Source organism: Colossoma macropomum, unplaced genomic scaffold (genome assembly GCF_904425465.1).
Source record: "Colossoma macropomum unplaced genomic scaffold, Colossoma_macropomum, whole genome shotgun sequence".
NCBI lineage: Eukaryota > Metazoa > Chordata > Actinopteri > Characiformes > Serrasalmidae > Colossoma > Colossoma macropomum.
Window position 1 is genome coordinate 9,320,519 of NW_023494809.1, and position 23,053 is coordinate 9,343,571.

The following is a 23,053-nucleotide window of genomic DNA, read 5'->3' on the forward strand; positions in this document are numbered from 1 at the left end:
CTGTGAAAATACAGACGCAACGTTTGTAAATACATTGTTAAAAGATGGCAAAAGGGCCACAGAAGAACCACTTTTGGTTGCCTAAAGAACCTGTCAATGGATGGTTCTTTAAAGAATCATTTTTGTTCATTAGATGTTAACGTGTGAAGAGTCTTGTTAAAGTGAAAAAACCTTTCTGAGCACCAGTGGAGGGTTCTTCCAAGAACTTTTTAGAACCTTCATTTTTAATAGTGTAGTTTGCTTCCACAGATGGCCTGCAAACGAAGGTTCCATCCAGTTATATGATTTCCTAAACCTTGATTTACAGACATTCTGTTGAAACAGGATTTGTAGGTAAGAACTGTAGATTGCGTAGAACATTAAGACCCAATCCCATTTCTAATTTAACCCTTACCCCTTGTTTTCGAGTGTCACCTTAACCCCTTAGAACTAAGTTACAAGGGGTAGTGGTTGAAATTGTCCCCTACGAAATGGGACCCTCAAATAAAAAAAAGAACATTACTTCATTGACAGGCTACCAGCGCTGCTCTGTAGGCAACCCTGCCAGTCTGTAGTGATAGCAGAGCGGGGTAAAGTTCAGCAACCTCACTGTTGCTCTTTTGTTAAATTTAGGTAATCATATGCTTTCAATAATGCGACTATTATTTATTGCCCACCCCTAATTCTTCGGTGATATGAAGCTGAAGTCAGCTATTTGCCAGCTTCTTGTTCAAATTTTCCTGTTTCACCTTAAACTGTGCAGCAGTTCTGAAGCCTGACCATTTAAGGTGGAAAGGGGAAATGTTTGTTATGAAGAAAAGGAGTACAATACATTGAAGCGACATTAAACTAATATAATACAATGGTTATCGTAATTTTTTAACAGAGAAAATCCTCACATTTGTGGGTTTCTTTGGTCTCTTGTACAGCCATCTTGCTGTTTTTTCTTTTTTTTTTTCTCATAACAATCCGACTGGAGTGTGCCTCTTGAAAAACCTCCGTTTGGAGGGCCATGTAGCCCTAACACTTCACCCTACCTCTCTATCTCAACAACACTTGAGACACCCTACCCCTAGGCATGAACACACAAAACGGAGATATAAGGTCTAAGTGGTATGGGCGAGGGGTGAAATGGGATTAGGCCTAAGGATTTAATAGGAAGTACTACATCTTAGCATGTCATGTGAAAACAGTCTCTTGTGGATCTACATCTTCTTCTACAGTGTGGACCACTGCTGCAAAGGTGTGGCTACTCTACAACTATCACAGTGACTTTCCTTACTTTTCTTCTGGATAACTGTACCATTTCACTTTAAAACTGCATGTATATTTGATCTAAGTACCATTACTGAGGAGAAAAACACACTAAATATGGTGTGCATGCCTTATAAAGCCTGAAACAGAGGCCTGGGTTCGGATTTAACTAGAGTGTTTTGGACCACGACATATATCATTATGTATTAATGTCACAGACTCAGAAAGAAGGTCTGGCTTGCTGTTTAGGTCTCAAATGCAAAATCAGTACAACTGAAGCTGAAGATATAATGACAATAGTAGATCATTCTTGGAAAACACATCACAAGATTTGACTGAGTTCTCTTTGAATTCTCTTTCAACGCACTCGCAATCATCAGATTCATCTAGTCTGGAAGGGGTCCGAAGCACAACCCACATTACAAAATGCTGCATGCAACTGCACATTCCCACCAGAGAGGTCTCCAAATCCCCAGATCTTACATAGTGTAGCTTTAAAATGAACATGCCATACATGTGGCATTTACCTGCAGTCTCCACATACAGATAATCTTCAAATGGGGGTCACATCCAAATAATTTACACTTTGCAGTAAGCTTGATTTCTTGTTGAGAAAAACATTTGCAGGCACGTCCTGTAGACCATGTAGTAAAGTACAAGCAAGGCTACTTTGTCTTAGCTAGTAACAAGAAGTAGATGTCCAGGCTAAGTCTGAGCCCCAGGGTCACATAATACTGTTTCTAAAACTTAAAAAAATTCCTAACAAACTTAATAACGTCCTGCGTTTTTAATACCTTAGGTGTTTTTTCTCCCACTCAGTGTATCTTTCAGTATTGAAACTCAACATGTAGCTTTACAATTGATCACTGCGCCTATAATAATAACAATCTGATTGGTCACCTCCCAGTTCATTTACATAAAGTTTAATCAGAACAAGAAAGCAAAGGGAGCAGGATTAGCATCAGTGTTTTGATGCGTCAGTTATAGATATATGTTGCTGTTTCATTATAACCTATATGACGTAAACTGTCCAAAAGATTCAAGGGAAAAAAGAATTGGCACATTACTTTGCGTTACCATGTACACCACATATTTACTGCTTAAAATTTCAGCACCCCCAACTCAAAAAGAAACTCTGCCAGTTTTTCAAAAATTCTAAGTAATTAAATGGTTAAGATGTTGGCACATTCATTCAGGGGGGTTGCTATGAAATGCTCCTCTCCAGAGAAACTTTAAGAGTTGGAAATGTGTGTGGAATTGGAGTGGTGGTGATAAGAACCAGATGTCTGAACAGTTGCGTCTAAAAACTCCCTCACAGAAAAGTTATTACATGAAATGTACACACACTTGCATACACATTATCTAAGGTGCGGGAGCCTATTCCAATGGTCATTGGGCAGAAGGCAGGAAACACCCTAGACAGGTCGCCAGTCCATCACAGGGCACAAGAAATGTAAGTAGGTAAAATTTATTTGTATAGTGCTTTTCACAGACATAAGTCACAAAGTGCTTGACAAAAGCATTATACAGTATGAAAATACATAGATAAATACTAGATAAATAAAAGTACACTACAAAGGTCAAAAGGTAATGAATATTCTGCCTGAAATAGTTTTAAACAAGGTGCGAACTACAGGGGATCCTAACTCCTTAATTAGGTTCTTGGATCCCCTGAATGTCTTAAAATGAAAATTCTCGGGGGGGGTGGGGTTATACTGTAAATAGATGTTCAAATATTAATTCAGGGAGAGGTTAATGTTTACCTGCTTCACTCAGGAAACAATGAGTTTCTGTCTTTGATATTATTAACTAAATACCCACAATACAATGAACAGCACTGCTCTGCCTCAGGGTGGCACTGTAGCAAATTGGTTCACCCAGTTTGTCTTTTAGGTGTCAAACCAGAGCCGGTTTATGAGGTGTCTGGACACTTCCTGTTTCCCCCATTATATCAAACACTTGACTACAACAGCAGAGGGCACCCACGGGCGAGTCCTCAATGAATGGGGGTGAATGGAGCTAAATGGCTAAAAAATGTAAACGAGTTTCTTTTAACTTTCACTTGGACAGAACTTTTTTAAATTTTAGAAAGTAGAAAAATGTATTTCGCTAAAAAAAACAAAGAAAACTTACCAGTATGTTTGCTTTTATCAACAGTAAACGGGATTTGGGCAGTACAGTGCTAGCATTACTGCTACTGAGTGCTGATTGGTTGTAGTCCCTAAAGGAAAGATTTACAACTTTTTACCATTAACAACATTACATATGTAAAATCAGTAGTAGGTTCACTGGTGGTTTTGGATAGTAAATAAAATGGCTACATTTGAACAGAACATTTCACATCAAACCACTCTAAATGACTTGATTTACATCTCAATGAGTGCGTTTACATGCACTCAATAATCTGTTAACTGCAGAAAATCAGATTTTGTCAGTAATCCGATCAATATGTTTATATGCACTTGAGTAATAAGATAATGGGAAACTCCGGGTCTACATGAGTCAGACAGATAATCAGATTTCTGCTTTGCAACCAGCCAACAGACTCACAGAAGAAGACGTGACATAAACATAATGTAAAACTCAAACTTCATACCGTGGCTTTTTATTTTAAACATTGCGCTACTTCACCTGAAAATATGACCTTACATCATCTAGAAGATGAGTTTGGTTTCAGCACCGCTCCAACAGTGTTTTGCTGCGTCCCGCGACATCCACCGTCTGTTCTCACGCATGCGCAGACTGAGAAATCCGATAGAAATCGGAGTACAAGTAAACATGCACTGAGAAATCTGATTACTGAGCTAAAATCCAGCTCTCTTGATCAGATTTCTTAATCGGATTTCTAGATCGGAGTACGGTGTTTACATGACCATTTGAATAATCGGATAACTGCAGAAATCCGATTATGAGTGCATGTATACACACTCATTGATAGAATTAAACAGATGACCTACAAATGAAGGTTGTGTCTGGTTGTGCTTTGCAGTCTTGATATGATGGGACTTGTTGGCATGTAGGACCATCATGAACAGCAGTAATAATAGCTGCGTGCGAAGTTCCTCTTTGATGTAAAAATGTATTATTAATGTTCTGAAAACTGCTAGTCCCAAGTGTCAGCTACCTATCTAATCAGTAGAAGCTTAATGAACTCATTTGCTGTGATATCTGCTGTTAAATGGTGGTATTTTTTAATCTAGGACGAAATAATGAAGGCAATTTCATTTTTTCAGACCTGTCTCATGACACGCTGTTGAGAGCAATTAAAAACTGACAGATTGAACACAATAATCAATCATACTGGCTTAAAAAAAGGTGCGAAAAGATGAAAAAAAACAAATGTGTTCATATCTCATCACAGTTAATATCTATTCTCTTTTTCTTAACACATTAATGTCCAACAGGTAAATTTAGTACAATAAGGAAAAATGCCACAGAACTTGTTCTGACTGGTCTAAAGTGATCAAATTTGGCAAGGTTATACTTTGAATGAATATCTAACTGAAGCCATTTAAATGTTTTCGAACTTTTAAAGTTTTATAATTTTATTCACAATCAAATATGGATTTTCCATTGTTTTGTTAAAAGCAAGCAGCTCCATAAGTGATAAAAACTGATTTTAGTCATATGGTTTGATGGTTTTGAAAAATTTCTTTAGATTTGCACACAGGCAAGCTCAAGGAACATATGGGTATACATATTTTGCCCTTAGACTCTAAAAGTGCCCCCCCTGATTGGCGTGTTTAATAAAAATGTTTTATACGGGCTCCGCCATTGGCCCTTTTCCCATTTTCGAGTTTGGGACAGAGGTAAATAAAAGCAGTGTAAACGGTGTAGCCAAGATACACAAGCAAAACGGAAAAGCATAGCAAGTGTTACTGTCGCATACCCTTTTGCTCAAACAGTAAAAGAAAATATCTAAATGTGAGTTTTCACAATCTTACATTTACAGGAGAACTGATGACAGACAGTAGGAGAGAAGAAGTGCCAAATTTACCATCTGTTGTGGTAAATTAACACCAGTCACTTGGCAATTTTACATTTAGCTGATAAATTTGCTTCACTGTGAGACATTGTGGCCGCTAACTCGGTCAAAACATAAGGAAAAAAACCCAGCTCTATGATAATGCTAATATCTGCTAGCACTCCTATGGTTTCTAATAGTATCTTAGCGCTAAGGTAACTGTGACCCATATTGTTTTTTCGGCCTTTCTGGATTAAGTGCAGACATTATAAAATACTTTTCTTTTGTTTTATTTGAAGCGTGTAACAGACATTAGCATATATTTTACCAGTGGAGAACCCTCAGGGCCTTCTAGGCCTTCAGAGAAGTCCTAGTAACGTATTTCTAGAATCTCACCAGGGGAGGGGTGCTAGCAGAAATTAGCATAATTAGCATAAGCCAAACTTTAATAGTCACTGTATGGCACTGTCTTGTACCATGTAGCAGTTTTACAGAGTCTCTTTTAGTAAAGACAGAGCTGTCACTGCTAGTTTCCATTTGTAACAACTGAGAGCAATCCGCTTAGACTACAGCTCATATTTACAGTCCAAAAGTGACTTGGGCCCAATCCCATTTCTTCTTTTTACCCTTACCCCTTGTTTTCGAGTGTCACCCTAACCCCTTGGAACTGAGTTACAAGGGGTAGTGGTTGAAATCTTGCCCTACGAAATGGGACAACCCTCAAATTAAAAACAAACAAAAAAAAAAAACCTGCTTCATTAACAGGTTACTAGTGGTGCTCTGTAGGCGATCCGGCCCGTCTTCAGTGTTAGCTGATAGCTGCGTTCAAGAGATTGGAGGTTTGTACATACCAGATGTTAAATAGTAAATACAACTTCTCACCATTTGGGTGCTTGTTGAAAGACACACCCACCATATGAAAAAAGAAAGCATGGAGGTCTGGAGAACATGCTTCCTGCTTTTTTTTTACAGTATTAAAAAACAGAAGTTTTCACATTCACTACCAAGTTTACCATTTTTTGCCAGCAGAAGGGGCGAAAAGTTGTGTTATACGTCACATCTGGCAAATTTGCGTATCAACTGGAATCCCGAGTTTCCCACTGATCACGACCTCATTGGCTGTTCAAGTGCAATTCCCAATTTCTGATACCACTTGAAGGCAGCATAAATCTAACGTGTAAGGCCTTCTGTTCAGCTCCTGAAGGCCAAAGGCAGGGGTCAGCAACATGCACATGCAGCTCTTTTACTGCCCTGTTGCAGCTTCACAGCAGAATTAAATTTTAGATAAAAATAAAATAATCCTCCTTTAGAGTAAAATAAAGCTCTGCTGATCATTTTAACACAGTTTTGACAATAAATGTTCTTAACCCTAGAGTTAATGTATAACTGCTAATTCACCATTTAACCCTGAAGGTTAAAGACTTATTGTTTAATCTGAAACAAGAAACTGTCAACCCATAAAAAGTCAGAATTCAGCTTCTCATTTGCGGCTTCTTGTTTAAATTTTCCCGTTCCACCTTAATCGGTGCAGCAGTTGCATTCTGGCACCTCTGAATTTAGAATCTGAATTTAGCCTTGTAAAAAGTAAAAAGAAACTTTCCACTTTTTGGAAAAGGTTTCCTGCCAGAGATGTGAGAAAAGTGGCTATAGCTGAACTAAAGCTTAAAGCAGAGCACACTAAGACATATTTTCAGCCAAGATGGTAAAACGTTACTTCGATAAAATGGGCATAAAACTTGTGGCTCCCAAGGTGGTTTGATTTTTGTTGAAAGGACAAAATGGTTCTACTTGGGTTGTCGACCGCTGGCCTAAGGGAAGGGCTCACTTAGCTGTATCTACCTAGAAACCACAGAAAAATAAAACCCTGATTTCGTTATTTTAATTTGGTGTTTAAAGATTTTAACCCTTTGTTTTCCAATTAAACAATGTAACAATTTCTAACTTAACAATGAAAAAAGAGTATTACCACAATGGTTGTAGATTTTAAATACAAACTTGATCATTACTTTTAATAATAATGAACTAAAAATTACAGATATTTTTTTGTTTCACAGAAATTATTAGGCCATCTCTGAAAACTGCAAACTACAAACATCCCCCCGCATGAAACACAGGTGGTGATAACATACACAGTACTGTTACTAACTGTGTATATTCCAGTGAACTACTGTTATGTGCTGTGTGGTATGTGTTACTGTTGTGATGTGCCTTTGTCTTGTATGTTTCCTCTGTCCTATCAGAGGTTGATTGAAGTTCATTAAATAATAATACACTGATGGAAAATGACTGACTCTTTACTGATACCCATCCTGCAGTCAATAAAATTCTTTGTTGTGTTCCTTATCTCCTGATTACTGGTGTATGAGGTAGTGATCATTGTTCCCAGTGGAAATCACACAGAACTTCTTTCCAGAACATCTTTTCTGTGGTGTTCTGCTGCCATCTAGAGATGCGAAGTTGATAACGACCTCACTTTGTGTATTTTTCGTGCTGATAAAGGGATTAATGCTTATGAGGGCAGACTTATCTTATTATTGTAACCAAAAGGGGAAAAATTATAATTATATATTGGAGATGGAACAATACCACTTTTTCTTTAGTGATTTTGATACTTAAGCCTTGAGCATCAGCCGATACCAATGCAGATCTGATATATTTCTTTAAGAACCACCAAGATTTGAATTGAACACATTTTCATGCACAATTGCTGAACATATTAGGGGGGAAAATAAAATGTAAAATTTGGTCTTTGCAAAAGTTATGGCACATACTTTTTTGCAATGGGTTAACAAATGAAAAGTAAATAAAAACTGTGCACTAAAATTTGAAAAAAAGTCATATTTAACGTGTCCTCTGTAGAGGATGTGTTAGCTTACTTTCACCTGGAAAATCAACAAACATGTCATCTGGCCAGGGGTGAAAATAACTACAAAACAAATCATATGAACCAAAGAGGATATAAATTAGGATAAGCAAAGTTATGCTCCTAACTGCTCCTAAATAAGACATCATGCTGGTAGAAATTTTATACTTCAATCTCTACCAGCACAAAGTCCTATTTAGGAGCAGTCATGCAAACTCTGTTCTTGTGTATGGAGTTTTGGGTGACATAAACTCACTCACATCTAAGCCGCTTATTCTCCTGGATTTCGGGGGTGCAGGTCGCCAGTCCATCACAGGGCAGAGACACACACTTATGTATTCACACCTGGCCTGACTGTGGGAGGGAACCCAGGCCCTTCTTGCTGTGAGACAACAGCACCACCCAACTCATGAACAGTGAATCTATCAAGAGAAATTCCAAACATTTTTCAACATTTTAGAACACTAATAATAACTTTTCACGTAAAGATAAACCTTTGCACACAGCTTTATTGTTGCTGTTTTACATGGTGTACAAGTCCCACCATATCAAGATTACTGCAAACCATAACTGAATACAGACTTCATTTGTAGGCTGTCTGTATAATTCTATCATTGAGATGTAAACTAAGTGATTTGGTGTGAAACAGTTAGTTGTAGAGAAACTTACAGACTTAAGATTCCTTTACAGTGGTGATGAGAGGTCAAGATGTCGACAACACAAATGTAGCCATTTTATTTATTATCCAAAACCACCAATGAACCTACTTGTGTTTTCAAAGTTTCTATGTAATGTAATGTTATGATAAAAGTGTTAAATCTGAAAATCTGTTTTCTTTGGGTCTTATCTTTCTTTAGAACACCCTCTGCCATTAATAAACGGATGAAACCTTACCTTACACTTTCTGTGAGGGAGCCTTTAGAGGCAATAAGCTCTTCAGACGTCTGGTTCCTATCACCACCACTGTGAACAGTTCTCATTTAACATGTTGGAAAAAATAAAACAAAAAGTGGTCCGTGCAAAAGTTATGGCACACGCTTCATTTCTTCAGTATGTTAAACTTTAAAATTTGCTAAAAAATGGTCGTGTGTTCTCTGTAGAGGACCTGTGGGCATTTATTTTCACTTAGAAAATCAGCAAAGCATGTAATTTGACCGCTGTCAGCTGCTTCCATTAGCAAAATGAACAAGGCTAATGTAGTTAGCGTCTTTGTCCAGTGTTTACTCACCTGTTTGCTATTCACAGTAGCCTCTCTGGACGGTTTACACATGAACCATTTACGTCAATTATGCAGGGATTTTGAAAGTCGTAGGGCTACCCCTTTGAGAGAAAGGGGCAGTTTAGTTGTTTTATAGTTAGTTAAGTATGTATTTATTGTTTTTTTTTCTAATTCACAGTCAGTCACATCCATACAGGTCGACCCTGCTCTTAGCGCAGTACCACTGTATTCCCTCATGACGTCAGCAGCGCAGCGTGCGCAGGCGCAGTGAGAGCAGCTGGTGAGTGACGGTTGAGGATGAGAGAGAGAGAGAGGCAGTGAGAGAGAGAGGATGGATTAAAACATTCATGGTTTAATAGCCACGACGGTAAGACACGTTGACTGTTAATATCCATATCCCATATTTCAGTTACATTCTGTAAATGTAGAGGGGGGCAGTGTTTTTGTGTTTTTGTAGGCCGAAGTACGGGGGTAAACTGTGCTGAGGGAGAAGCTGGGTTGTTTGTACTGGTTTTGCTGCGGTAGGATGTGGATGTGGAATCCGGAGGGAGGGATTCCACATCGCTTTTACCTCAGATTAGCTCGGTTTTATTAAGAGTCTGGGTGATGGAGGGAGAAGTGGTCTCTAATCCCCTGACTGCTGAACAGGTTAGTGGAAGCTGGGCTGGGTTTTAAAGGATGTAACCTACAGCAGGCCTTGACTGTCTGAATATGTTAATGTTTTGATGGAGCTGGAATTAACGTAGGCTTCTCATTCGCCACCTTCTTGGTCGAATTCGCCGTTCCACCTTAAATGGTACATCCTCCTCAGGCGCCAGGATGTAACTGCCACACCAATTAAGGTGGAACTTCAGCCTCATAATGTATTGCAGTCATTCCAAATGGGCTATAGGTGACAGGAGAGTGAAAGAGACAATGAGAGTAAATGAGTGTTGGGGTTGACACAGTATCAGTATTCAGTACTGATATTAATTGTGTATCAATGCTAGATACCAGCAAAGTAGTATAACATTAACATAACATTAAAACCACACGTACTGTCCATTTTATCAGCTCCACTTACTATATAGGTGCACTTTGTAGTTCTACAATTACAGACTGTAGTCCATCTGTTTCTCTGCTTACTTTGTTAGCCCCCTTTTACGCTGTTCTTCAATGGTCAGGACCACCACAGAGCTGGTATTATATCATTCTCAGCACTGCAGTAACACTAACGTGGTGGTGGCGTGTTAGTGTGTGTTGTGCTGGTATGAGTGGATTAGACACAGCAGTGCTGTTGGAGTTGTCACTGCTGGACTGAGAATAGTCCACCAGCCAGAAACATCCAGCCAACAGCGACCTGTGGGCAGCGTCCTGGTTAATTGTAATGCCGTCACATTATATCCGTGTTTGTTTGTTAGTTTGATTATTTATGCCTTAAATCTGTTCTTTTTCTGTTTCAGCTTATTAGAAAACATGGACGGGGGAAACTAGTAAGTGTTGACAATCACAGATGATCGTTGTTTTCACTGAGGGAAGCATGTTCATTAATGTTCTATGTTATGTTCGTGTTTCAACAGTGGGTTCCCCCGTGAATATTTTGATCGTTTAGTCCAAAGTCAAGACTCCTCGGTAGTAAACAAATTCCAGCAGAAGTACTGGAAAACCAAACAGACGCTAATCAAGGTCACAGGGAAGAAAGAAGACGAGCATGTGGTCGCCTCAGATGCAGACTTAGATGCCAAACTTGAGGTAATATCAAAATGCTCAGTGATGAGTAATTCTGAAAATGCGTCATACTCAAATGTCAATATTTCATCCCTCTGTTTTTTCTGTGTCTTGGCTTCTGCAGGTGTTCCACTCTGTGCAGAGGACGTGCATGGAGCTCCTCAAAGTGATCGAACAGTACCAGAGAAGAATATGTTGTACGAAATCATGTTCTCTTTTATCATACTTACACACATAGGTGTAGATTTGGAAGTGGCTGCGAGTGGACTGGGTTTAATTGTCCCTCTGCCAATAGTTCATTCAATATTTCACTCCCAAGTCTTTAGGCTCCCTAAAGAGCTAAACAGCTCTTCTTTCATCAGCATTGTCACTTTTTTGTTCCCAAAATTAGCCAAGTTAGCAATATCATCTGTCTTTTTCCATAATACCTTAATCTAGCTTCTAATAATTAACTTATTAATAAGACAGCATGTTTATTATTTAAAAGAATGAAGATGTCACATCTTAATAAGAAGTTTCACTGGGAGAATTTCAAGAGGCAGCAGTCACAAGATCACAAGACTAAGGCAAATTCAGCCATAGAGATGAAAGTAAAAAATCACATGAACTAAAATGAACTAAAGAAGCACAGTTGTAAACAGGCTAGGGGCAAAAACAACAAAAAGCAACAGGTGTTTGAGATAATGAGGGGGCGGAGCTGGAATGTTCCAAGAGATCCTGGAGGGGGGCTCTTCCATGCTTGTGGGTTCCCAGCGTTCACTATAAAGAGACAGTCACAAACTAACATTCAGCTTTTTTATGTTTATTTACTGTAACAGACTTTTCTGATGTTCAGGACTTTCAAAGATGATTAAAGTGGGGTAAACTAAGCAGTCTACCTGTTATAATGTCAGACATTATCAGATTGTTATCTAACGCTCGATGGTTAGGGCAAATTGTTGTAGAACACCCGTTGGTGCTAACATTATGTTAAAATGTCCAGTTGAGTCTCACTCTGAAGACATTCAGTTCATTAAAGTAGATTAATTGCCATTCTAGCCTCATCACTGAGCACCTCTCTCAGCCCTCTGGCTACACTGATCTGGGTAAACAAACATCAAAGACAAAGGGTGAGTGTAAGGACGATGGGTCAGGTGGAATGGGCAGCGTCCCCCCACCTCTCCCGAAAGTTGAAATGAAACCTATGCCACTGCTAACATGCCACATTTTACCTGCTTAACTTACAGTAAAGTTCGTTTTACATTACAGTTTAAAACTAATTAATCCCAAAATAGATTGTTGTTTCGTTTAGTCATAGGCAGCAAGGACAAAAGGGTTTTACCTGGACTGGAATGGTTTTCAGTTGTTCTTTGCTGTAGTGTGAACATTTGTTGACTTATCCCTTTAAAGTAATTATGAACATACTTATTATTATGGGGTTATTTTGCAAAAGTAGTTGTAACAACATGCAGGTCAGACAGAATTTTAGTGACGAAAGAAAGAAAAAAATGCCAGTGTAACAGTACAACAACACTGAATCTCTATACTGAATTGTTTAGCGTTTTAAAATTGACATATAAAGCATGAGACGTGAATGTAAGTATAGTTGTAGGCATACTTTGTTTACAGTTTCACGTTTGAATTACTGAATAATTTACTGAATAACCAGTCTTAAGATTAATAACTGAAGTTTAAACTGAATATGATTCACTTTCCTTCTATGTTTTCCCCTCAGTTTTATCTCAGGAGGAGAACGAGTTGGGCCGCTTCCTGCGTTCGCAGGGGTCTCAGGACAAAAGCCGTGCGGGGAAGATCATGCAGGCTACGGGAAAAGCCCTCTGCTTCTCCTCTCAGCAAAGGTCAGCTCTTACAACTCATATACTCTGAAGTCCAACAACTGACCGAAAACATCAAAATAAATGACAGTCCATTCATTAATATGGATTTACATCTGCACTCTGATGTTACTTTATAAAGGAAAATTGATGTTCCGCATATATAAAATGAACTGATAGCAGCAGTTTGAAAACTGAGATTATGCCAACTAGTCCTTCTTCGCTTTTAGCGACTTTTAAATGAAATATTGAGAGTTGTCAAAATGCATTAGTGGATCATAATTCAACAACTTTGGAACTTTTCACACACACACACACACACACACACATACACATCGTCTAAACCGCTAATCCTTCTGGGTCGCGGTGTGGAATGTTTCAATTGGTTATAATCAATTTAATAATATTCAACAAAGTATTCACTCATTTTAAATGTAAAGAAGAAAGCTTTTGTGTTGTATTTGTTATCGACTGTCTTACACAAAAGTTTGAACACTTCTGGTCAAAAGACCTGTTTTGTTGATTTTCTAAGTGAAAATAAGTTGTACACATTCTCTATAGAGAAACTACCTGAAAGATTTGTACGTTTTTTGTAAAAAATTAAAGAAGTAGCAATACTGAGTCAGAAAGACATGGTGTGTAAAATGTTCTGTGTGCAGTGTAATAGTAAAGGATATTTTGCCTGAAATTCACATGGAGTATTGCACATGAGATACTGGTTTATATTACACATGGGAATGGTGAGGAGTTAACAATATGAACGTTATAAATAGAAAACAAAAGTCTTTACACTATAGAGATAATTTTAAAAAATTATTTCACATGGAGTATTGATTATATTATATAGTAATACTAATGTAAAAGCCCTGTAATAGTAATAGCCCTAATATGGTAATTTAAAAGCCCTGTAATAGTAGCAGTCGTGTAATGGATTAGTCATACATCTTTGCATATTAATGTCACATGCAAAAAAAAGGCTCAAAAAAAAGGTCCGGCTCGATGTTTAGGTCTCAAATACAAAACCAGTAACTGAGGAAAATATGACGACCATAATAGAGTGTTCACTCACATCCTCAGAAAACACATTCTTCGGCAAGTGTTAAGTTCTTTTTGAATTCTCTTTCATCACACTTGCAATCATCAGATTCATTCACTCTGTTAAGGGGTCCAAAGTACAGCCCCACCTCACAAAATGTTCTACCACACGTTGCATGCAGTTATACTTTCCAAATCCTCAAATATACATAAAGCAGCTGCAAAAAAAGGCATTTTCTGCAGATTTTAGTCCACAATTTTTATTTATTTGTTGAGTTTAACATATTGGAAAAACATTAAATATAAAATGTGCCAGAACTTTTGCACAGGCCACTTTTATGTTTTATTTTTTCCCCTTTGACCTTTGTGTCCTTTGTCCAGGTGTGCCCAGACTTTTGCATTTGACAGTATATTCCACTGCTGTATAAAAGGTTCCTTCAGTCACATTTGTGCATTCGGTGTAATTTAGGAAGAAGTAATCAAACAGAATCAAATAATGGAATTGGGTCATTCAGAGGTCAGAGATTTACACCCTGGAATTATTACTTTAAAGCATTGTTATTCACTGTGCTGAGCCTGACGAGGCGCTGTAATCCCTGCTCATATTTGACCATGTTCTGTAGGCTGGCGTTGCGTGTCCCGCTGTGCCGTCTGTACCAGGAAGTGGAGACGTTTCGTTACAGGGCCATCTCAGACACGTGGCTGACCGTGAACAGGATGGAGCAGGCCAGAACGGAGTACCGGGGGGCGCTGCTGTGGATGAAGGACGTGTCTCAGGAGCTCGACCCCGACACGCACAAACAGATGGAGAAGTTCCGCAAGGTCAGACTCACCCAGAGCACAAGTCTGTTTTTCAGGTTGACCCTTAAGGCCAGACAATAAGCAGCTATTTTTCTGTGGTGTAATTTTCTCGTCCTTTTATAACATTATTGCTCAGTGCTGTTGTCGCATTTCTTTGATTTGATATGTGTTAGTGGATATTACTGGTCCATAGCAATGTGAGTTGTGTCCTGAATGTGTGCATTCACTCACTCATAAATTATTGCAGTGCATCCAGCAATAAAGGCAGCATGGAGCTTCTTTTTATGCAGGGATAGGAAACTCAGTAGCATACAGAAAACTCCAATTACTCTTGATCTATTTTTCTGACCAATGTGCATATCTATCACAGTCTACAGTGGGGGCACGTTTTAATGAGTTAAACGGGATGTGAGTTTGGGGTTTTTGGTTGAAAGAAATGCTTCACATTTGCTAAAACAGTTGCCATTATAAATTGTGTATAAATTCTTTTAGAATAGGTGTAAGCCTGCAGCAGATTTACTTGATGGTATCATGAAGTAAAGTTCCCTTTAACTTTCACTAACCATAATCATATCATTATTACTTTATCATCTTGCTGCACTATTAAAAGGTAAGGACATAATTACAGACTCCTTTAATGTAAACTACAGTACAGTTGCAGCTGTCGTTTTCATTGTGTGAATATTTAATGATGAATGGACCAATACAGATGGTCCAAGATTACTTTGAATAAAATCTCTTTACTATGGAGCCCTTCTGGTGACATGTTGTATAAGTTAAAATAATGGGTGGCCATGACTTAGTAAGGCCTTAGTAAGTTATTCTTTTTATGTACTTTATTCATTTTAAATCAGAAATTCTTGTTCCTCCTCTGATCTCTGATCTTGTCAGTTTGCAGCTTTGAACTGTTTTGCTTTCTGCAGGTTCAGGCGCAGGTGCGTCACACCAAGACGAGCTTTGACAAGCTGAAGAACGACGTTTGCCAGAAGGTGGATTTATTGGGAGCCAGCCGTTGTAACCTGCTTTCTCATGTCCTTACAAATTACCAGGTACGTCACTCTAACATCAAATGACTGTGGTAGTACTACTGTGATCTATTAATGGCATTTTGCTAACACTTTTTTGTAGTCCACCTTCATAGAGGCATCGAATAACAATTTTAAAAAGCAATACTTGAGTGTTTATGAACAGCCTATGTTAGCGTTCATTTTAAGTACACTAAAGCTACAAAGTTTGGAATTTGTTTTTGTTTTTTTTTCAACAAAACCAATTTAGTTGCAGAAACGTTTATAAACTGATTCTAATATGTTAGTCCTGTGGAACTTCATAGGTTGCAAATAATTAGCTGGATAGTACAGAGCTGAAAATAAAAATTAAGAAATGTTGCATCTGTGTAGATCGAGGAACTGAGCTGTAGATGATTCTGAAATGACTGAGAAAGCTGTACGACATCAAGAATGAAGTTAAAATAAAATTATTATCCAGGAGATGAAATCTCAAGGCAGAGAATTTGACAAAAAAATCATTTTATTCACTCCTTGCTCACAGAATTCTTGGAATTTTGAATAAAATAGGTGATAATATGTAAACCTACATTGTATAAGGTGCTGTGTAATGACAAAAATTGCCGTTAAACAACAAAAATTGTTAATGTGGAAAGTGATTCCAAACTTTTAAACACTAGTGTAAATAACATTGTATTGTTATAAGGGCCCTGAAGTGACCAACATTTCTTCCATTAATAACACTGTTATAAAGCTTCATTTCTATGTAATGGAATCTATACAGCAGAGATTGAGTCAAGAACACCATATATCAATATTGTAAATATGTCCATAATTTAATGCTTATGCATGTCTTGTAAAGTCCCTATGTAGATAGACTTAAAATCAAATATTAGTCATTTTCAGGGTGAAAAATCTTAAACCTGTAGAAACTTAAAAGCCTTGAAAATGGCCACTTGTATTTTGAGCTGTTTTGGGCTAATGTCTACTGTAGGAAGCACAGTACAAACACATATAGATAGAACCAACTCTACCAACTTACCCTGAGCTTTCCTGTTTTTACTTTAGGGGTATTTGAGCCACAGGACTGTGGTAAGATTTAAAGGGCAATTCCACCAGTTTTTCACAATTTCTGTATAATTCAGTGGTTGGGATGTAAACAAAATCAAAGCAAAACAGACAAAAGTTTGATGTGAAATGGTTAATTGTACAGCAGCTTACCAGCTTTGATTTCTTCACGTGGCAATGATAGGAACCAGATTTCATGAAGTCTATAACACAAATATAGCTGTTTTGCTTGCTATTCAAAATGACCAGTGAACGTACACAGTTTTATATCTAATGTTGATGGTAAGATGGTGATCAATTTGAGAAGAAAAAAAACATTTTTAGAGACTGTTTTGCCTTAAACATGTACCTCTTTATAAAAAGGTTTTTTAAAATATTGGTGGAATTGCCCTTTGAGGTTAAACTTTCCTGTATATAATCAGAATACTTCAACAATTGTTGTTTTGTTTTTGTCCAAACTGCAGACCACGCTGCTGCATTTCTGGGAGAAAACGTCTCACACCATGGCCGCCATCCACGAGAGCTTCAAAGGCTGCCAGACCTACGATCTCTCAGCGCTTAAGGTCGGAGCACAATTGCTGACGAACTTCGTTTAATGTCATTCCTCTTGTTTTAAAGGAGCTTTCTGTACAAACTCCATAATATGATGGAATAATATGGGAATAAGACTGAATTTCGTGCAGAGTGGCTGATTTTTTCCCACACTTTACTATAAGGAATAATTTGAAATTATGGTGTTTGCTTGTGTTACAATGAACTTAAGTCATATTAAAAGGGAATTCCACCAGTTTTTCAAAATGTCTGCATAATTCAGTTGTTCTGATGTAAACAAAGTGATTGAGAGTGGTTTGATGTGAAATAGGTCATTGTATAGAAACATACTGAAGGATTTCTTTACAACTCGCAACTTTTGGGTTTTTTTAGATGCTGCAGAATAAAGGTTCTGATCAGGGAGCAAAGAAAAGAGTGAAAAAGAAAAACAAGACAAAAACGGAAGAAGAAGAAACGGGTCCAACCACAGAGGACACGTAAAAGACATTCTCTCTGCATTACCTGTTATATATCTGTGTGATGTTGTTATTGCACTAATGTGTCCCTCATTCCTTTAATTCCTCAGTCTTATTTCAATAGATGAAGAGGATCTAAATAAGGACGTGAGTCAGTCAGGTACAGCACCCATCTGCCATACTAAATGCTTAGCACAGCCTAAATAGTTTTTTTGTACAATAACCTAAACACGGTCTGTAAATGGTCCAGTGTTAAAGGGCTGAAATGGAAACTAAGATGCAAAAACAGCCCACTTTCACTTTTCATTATGCTTATGATGTCACAACCATGGGCACGATTACATATGTCCACCAACTGCCCATTGACAAGGAGTGTTGGCACAACATACAGTTGAATGAGGCGCATTACAGGCCATATGAAAAGGTTTTAAACACCTCCAGTCAAATTATATGTTTTGTTGATTAGTGTGCAGTTTCTGTTTATTTGTTTATCTGTTTATTTTAACATATTGGGAAAAAACATATAATGTGCCATAACTTTTGCACACGTCTCATATTGTTTTAATTTTTTAATTCAACAAATGAACAGTGTGCATTAAAATGTGCAGAAGTGTGTTCTCTGTAGAGGATGTGTTCACGTATTTTCACTTGGAAAATCAACATAACCTACAATCTGACTAGAGAGGCCCAAACTTTTACATATGACTGTATGAGTCTTAAAGGCACAGTAACAAAAGCAGACTGTTTAATTGTAAGGGATGATAGTGAATTAATTAGAGCTGTCTTTGGTAGATAAACCCACACAAACAATATAAATGAGCTTTATATACAATAAATGTAGAATGAGTCCTTAAATATGTGCAATATGGGTCCTTTAAAAAAGAATCTTTGAACCTTTCTTATGAGGAATCTAAGCATTTCACTTTTTACTACAAAAGAAATTATGAAATAAAAATTTAAGTCAATGAAATAAACTCCAGAATAGTGCTGATGCAAACTACCTGTGTGTGTCCAGGCCCAGAGGAGGCGCTGTCCAGCAGCGGTCAGGAGAAGGACAGCCTGAGCCTGCTGAGCGAGATCCTGGGCTCGAGCTCGTTGGAGGAGGGTGATTTCTCCCGTGAGTGGAGGGAGGTGTTCGGAGAGGACGAGTGCCTGGACAGCGGAAGCAGCAGTGCTGCCGGACTCTCAGATGTCCAGCTGGAGGAGGAGAAGGGTTCATTCTTTCTCCCTTCACGCCTGCTGGACCAGAACATTCACAACTTGCAGTCTGCAGTCTCAGGTAGAGAGGCCCTTACTACACAGCTCAACAACCAAAAGTATCGGAACATGTACAGTAGCAGCTACAAAGTTTGCTCGCACTCAATTTTTGTTTGTTTCCAACACTAATAATGGTGACCTTCTATATTAAATTATTCAAAGTATGGGAGGGGGGCAGTTGAAGCGGTTTCCTTAATTCATAATTGAGTGTCAATTTTATATTTTTATATCCAAATGTTTTTAGGATTATGAGAATCAGGATTGACAGGGACTGTAATTCAGTGCAAATGCGCTTTTTTGGGGAAATGCAGTAGTTCATCCTTGGTCAGAAAGTGTGTTGATATTGTTAATGTTCTGGCCAAGGATGAACTATTGCATTTCCCAATAAATCACATTTGCACTGATTTCTGGCACCATGAAGGTGGACTAGTCATCCAGTCCTGATTTAAAACCGAGATGACCATCTCAGTGTGTCACATACTGACGTCTGTCCTTAGCGACTCCCTGTAATCACCCCTCTCTGGTAATCTGATAATTTGCAGCATTTTCTGACATTGTCCCAGTACTTCTGGTAGTGTTGTGTATACTGTGCCTGCAATATGGTGAACTTAAGATGATCACTTATCTTTGATGCTTATGAAAGCCCTTAATCCTCTACTGCATACATTATGGGAGCAATAAAAAAAATATATATATTCAATTCACTTTTCTTGCATAAAATTGTCCTTGATTTATTTTTTCAGACCCAATTATTAAATTCAAAAATCTAAAGTGTGCTGGAGTCGTGTTCCCTGAAGTGGTGAGACCTGGCTTGTGACTGGCGAAATCCATTCTACTGTCGCACAGTGTTGCTTCTAGGCAACAAACATATTTCCGCAAATTATAATAACAAACAAAAAACTGATACTGAATGTTAAAAAAGAGGTCTAAATGCACCCACTAAGAAAGAGCATCATCAAGTACATGCTTTTTACTGACTTACTCAAACCTTTCCCTTTTATTGTTAACCCTATCATTGTCTTTAAATATGTATAATGTCATTGTAAAGTGAGGAAAATGAGTTTGTTGCCCTGAGGCAACATTGTGCAGTAGGGTTAATGGTCTTAATCCGGCCGATCTTATAGCCCTATCCAGACCACTTCTCTCAGCTGAAGCAAACTCCTAGGATCACTTACAGCTCAGCTGGTGGAAAATCATTTTCTTAAATAACCTTTGGAACACAATTTCAGAGAATATTAGGAATACAAACTTGTTTGTAAATAAAATATATAGTAATATATATTATAGTTGTTTTTAAATCCAGATTAAAACGCGTACACAGATGAGCCAAAACGTTATGACTACCTGCCTAATATGCTTTTGGACCTCCGGGTGCCACCAAAACAGCTCCAACCCACCAATATCTTGACTCTACAAGACTTCTGAAGGTGCCCTGTGGTATCTGGCACCAAGACATTAGCAGAAGATCCTTTAAGTCCTGTAAGAGGGGAGGTGGAGCCACTGCGGATCGAACTTGTCCCAGCACATCCCACAGATCCTCAGTCGGATTGAGATCTGGGGAATTTAGAGGCCAAGGTAACACCTTGAACTTGTGATCATGTTCCTCAAACCATCCCAGAACACTGTGTGCAGTGTGGCAGGGCGCATTATTCTGCTGAAAGAGGCCACCACCATCAGGAAATACCATTGCCATGGAGGTGTGGACCTCATCTGAAATGATGTTTAGGTAGGTGGCACGTGTCAAATTTACATTTACATGAATGTCCAGACACAGAGTTTCCGGGCAGAAGATTGTATCACCCTCCCTCCACCACCCTGTCTTTTTGCACAGTGCATCATGGTGCTATCACTTCCCCAGGTAAACAGAGCACACATACCCAGCCATCCATGTGTTGTAAAAGAAAACGGCACTCAACGGACCAGGTGACATTCCTCCATTGCCCCAAGGTCCAGTTCCAACACTTGCAAGCCCATTCTGGACACTTTCAGCAGTGGACAGGGGTTAGCATGGGCACCCTGACTGGCTGGCTGCGATGGGTGCAATGCACAATGTGTTGGGACACATTTCTTCTGTAACCGTCATTAAAGTAGCCCTTCTGTTAGTTCTGACCAGGCGGGATAGCCTTTACTACCCTCATACATCAATGAGCCTTGGGTGACCAACACCCTGTTGCTGGTTTTTGGCATGTCTCTCCTCGGACCACAGTTGGTAGTTGCTTACTACTGACCAGGAGCACTCCACAAGCCTTGTCGTTTCAGACACCCAGTCGTCTGGCCATGACGATGTCGCCCTTTTCAAGGTTGCTCAGGTTTCATGCTGCCCATTTCTTCGGTCAGCTAGGCGAACCAACTGTTTACTTACCATCTAATATGTCCCAAAGCTTGACATGTGCCTTTGCTATGAGATAAGTGATGCTATTTGCTTAACTGTAACTGTCATAATGTTTTGGCTCATTGGTATATAGACTAGCACATACCTAAAGTATTTGTGTCTGGGGTTTGTAATTGTGCCTTTATATAAAGAAGTTATTATCTTTGCATTATTGGAGATCATTGAAGCTGCATCAGGTGTGTGAATATTTAGTTGGATAAGCATGAAATGCACCACTTAATAATAATAATAATAATAATAAGCAAAGAATAATGTCAAGTTTTAGCATGACACTTACTGAGACATTTCAAGTGGATGATTCTTTAATCCCACCATCCTTCCAGGCTGGACTATGGCAAATCCACAGAGCACCGCAGGCCCAACTGAACAAACGGCTGGAGCCAGTCAGATCACTTCCAAACCCACAGCAAGAGGTACTTCTAACTATGTGAAACTGCTGATAACATGCTAAAGATTCTGAATTTACAGCATCAGTTACATTAACCCCTTATACTACAAGTTTATTGTATAGTTAAGACGTATTATTCAACAAGTACTATAACTGCCTTGAAACTAATATGTGAGTTATGTAGTTAAGAGAGAGGCATATGAGGCAGTTTAAACGGTTAAATAGTAAAATCTTATAGTAGACTGTGAAGTAGTTTTCACTGACTTTGTGTTTTTGTGTCGTCGTGATGTACAGACACCCCTGAAACCATAAAGGATCGCTCTGCGTGGTTCAACCTGTTTGCTGATCTGGATCCTCTGACCAACCCGGACGCAGTGGGCAGAACAGACAAGGAGCACGAGCTGCTTACTGCATAAACATCTCCTCAAGCACCTCATCTATCTCTACCTGCTGCAGCCGCACAAAGGACAGACTGGACCTCTACAGACGCGTTTGTTGCATGATTATTTCCTTACACTGTAACAAATATCCTTCAACCTGGACTGGTTGTTCAGATTTGTGAGCCAAAGGAAGTCAAAACCATTGCCTTCTGTAGTTCTTCATCCTTCTCATATCTGTGCCAATATTTGTTTTAGCTGCAAGGAATTCTATTATGCTAAAGTGGTATAATTTGAGCTACTGATCATTTTTTGTTTTTTGCTTGCTGAAGAAAAGTATATTACAGGCCAAATTCAGGAAAACGTTTTAAAGGGGAATTCCACTGCTTGTTTTCAGTTGCTGCACAATTCAGTCACTAAGATGATGAATATATAAAAGCCATTCTGAATATGTACAGTCATTCAGAGTGGTTTTGTGTGAAATCCTCCGTTCTAGAGAAACCTGATGAGTCAGAATTGTTCAAAGTGGTGGTGATAGGAACCAGACGTCTGAACAGTTCAATGCCTCTAAGAAAAGCTGATACATAGGAAGTGTTTCTAAGGTTTGAAGTGATGTAAATATATTGCTTTTGTTCATCTAAACTAAACTTTTGCTCTCTAAAGCATTTACTTCAGTCGAATAAAACCAATTCAGTTGCTTATCACATACTCAGTATTTTTTTTTTCAAACCAATTTTTACAGTGTATTATTTTCATCCCATTTCATATCAACTTTACATATGGAAACTCACCGTAACATGAATCAGAACCCAAAGAAAATGTATTTTTCCAGATTCACAGCTATTTTGCCATATCAGCATTACATATAAAAATTCAGAAGGCATGTGTGGGTTCACTGCTGGTTTTGGATAGTAAATAAAATGG

General features: G+C 38.5%; 1 protein-coding gene across 1 annotated transcript; it reads left to right on the forward strand.

The window, feature by feature from the left end:
• Positions 1–9,561: 9,561 nt before the first annotated feature.
• ica1 (islet cell autoantigen 1) lies at positions 9,562–22,586 on the forward strand. The gene is made up of 13 exons (XM_036558686.1): positions 9,562–9,646; positions 10,722–10,751; positions 10,839–11,010; positions 11,111–11,183; positions 12,701–12,824; positions 14,459–14,657; positions 15,560–15,685; positions 17,173–17,271; positions 17,633–17,736; positions 17,826–17,875; positions 18,731–18,994; positions 21,688–21,777; positions 22,047–22,586. Exons 2-13 carry the CDS (start codon positions 10,735–10,737, stop codon positions 22,166–22,168), a joined length of 1,440 nt encoding a protein of 479 aa, XP_036414579.1. The 5' UTR covers positions 9,562–9,646; positions 10,722–10,734; the 3' UTR covers positions 22,169–22,586.
• The last annotated feature ends 467 nt before the right edge of the window (positions 22,587–23,053 follow it).

What these genes read in the sequence shown, in the direction of transcription:
- ica1 (XM_036558686.1), top strand. An exon ending in AGATGGAGAAGTTCCGCAAG is followed by an intron (nt 14,658 to 15,559) that starts GTCAGACTCACC and finishes TGCTTTCTGCAG; the next exon opens with GTTCAGGCGCAGGTGCGTCA. An exon ending in ACGATCTCTCAGCGCTTAAG is followed by an intron (nt 17,272 to 17,632) that starts GTCGGAGCACAA and finishes GGGTTTTTTTAG; the next exon opens with ATGCTGCAGAATAAAGGTTC.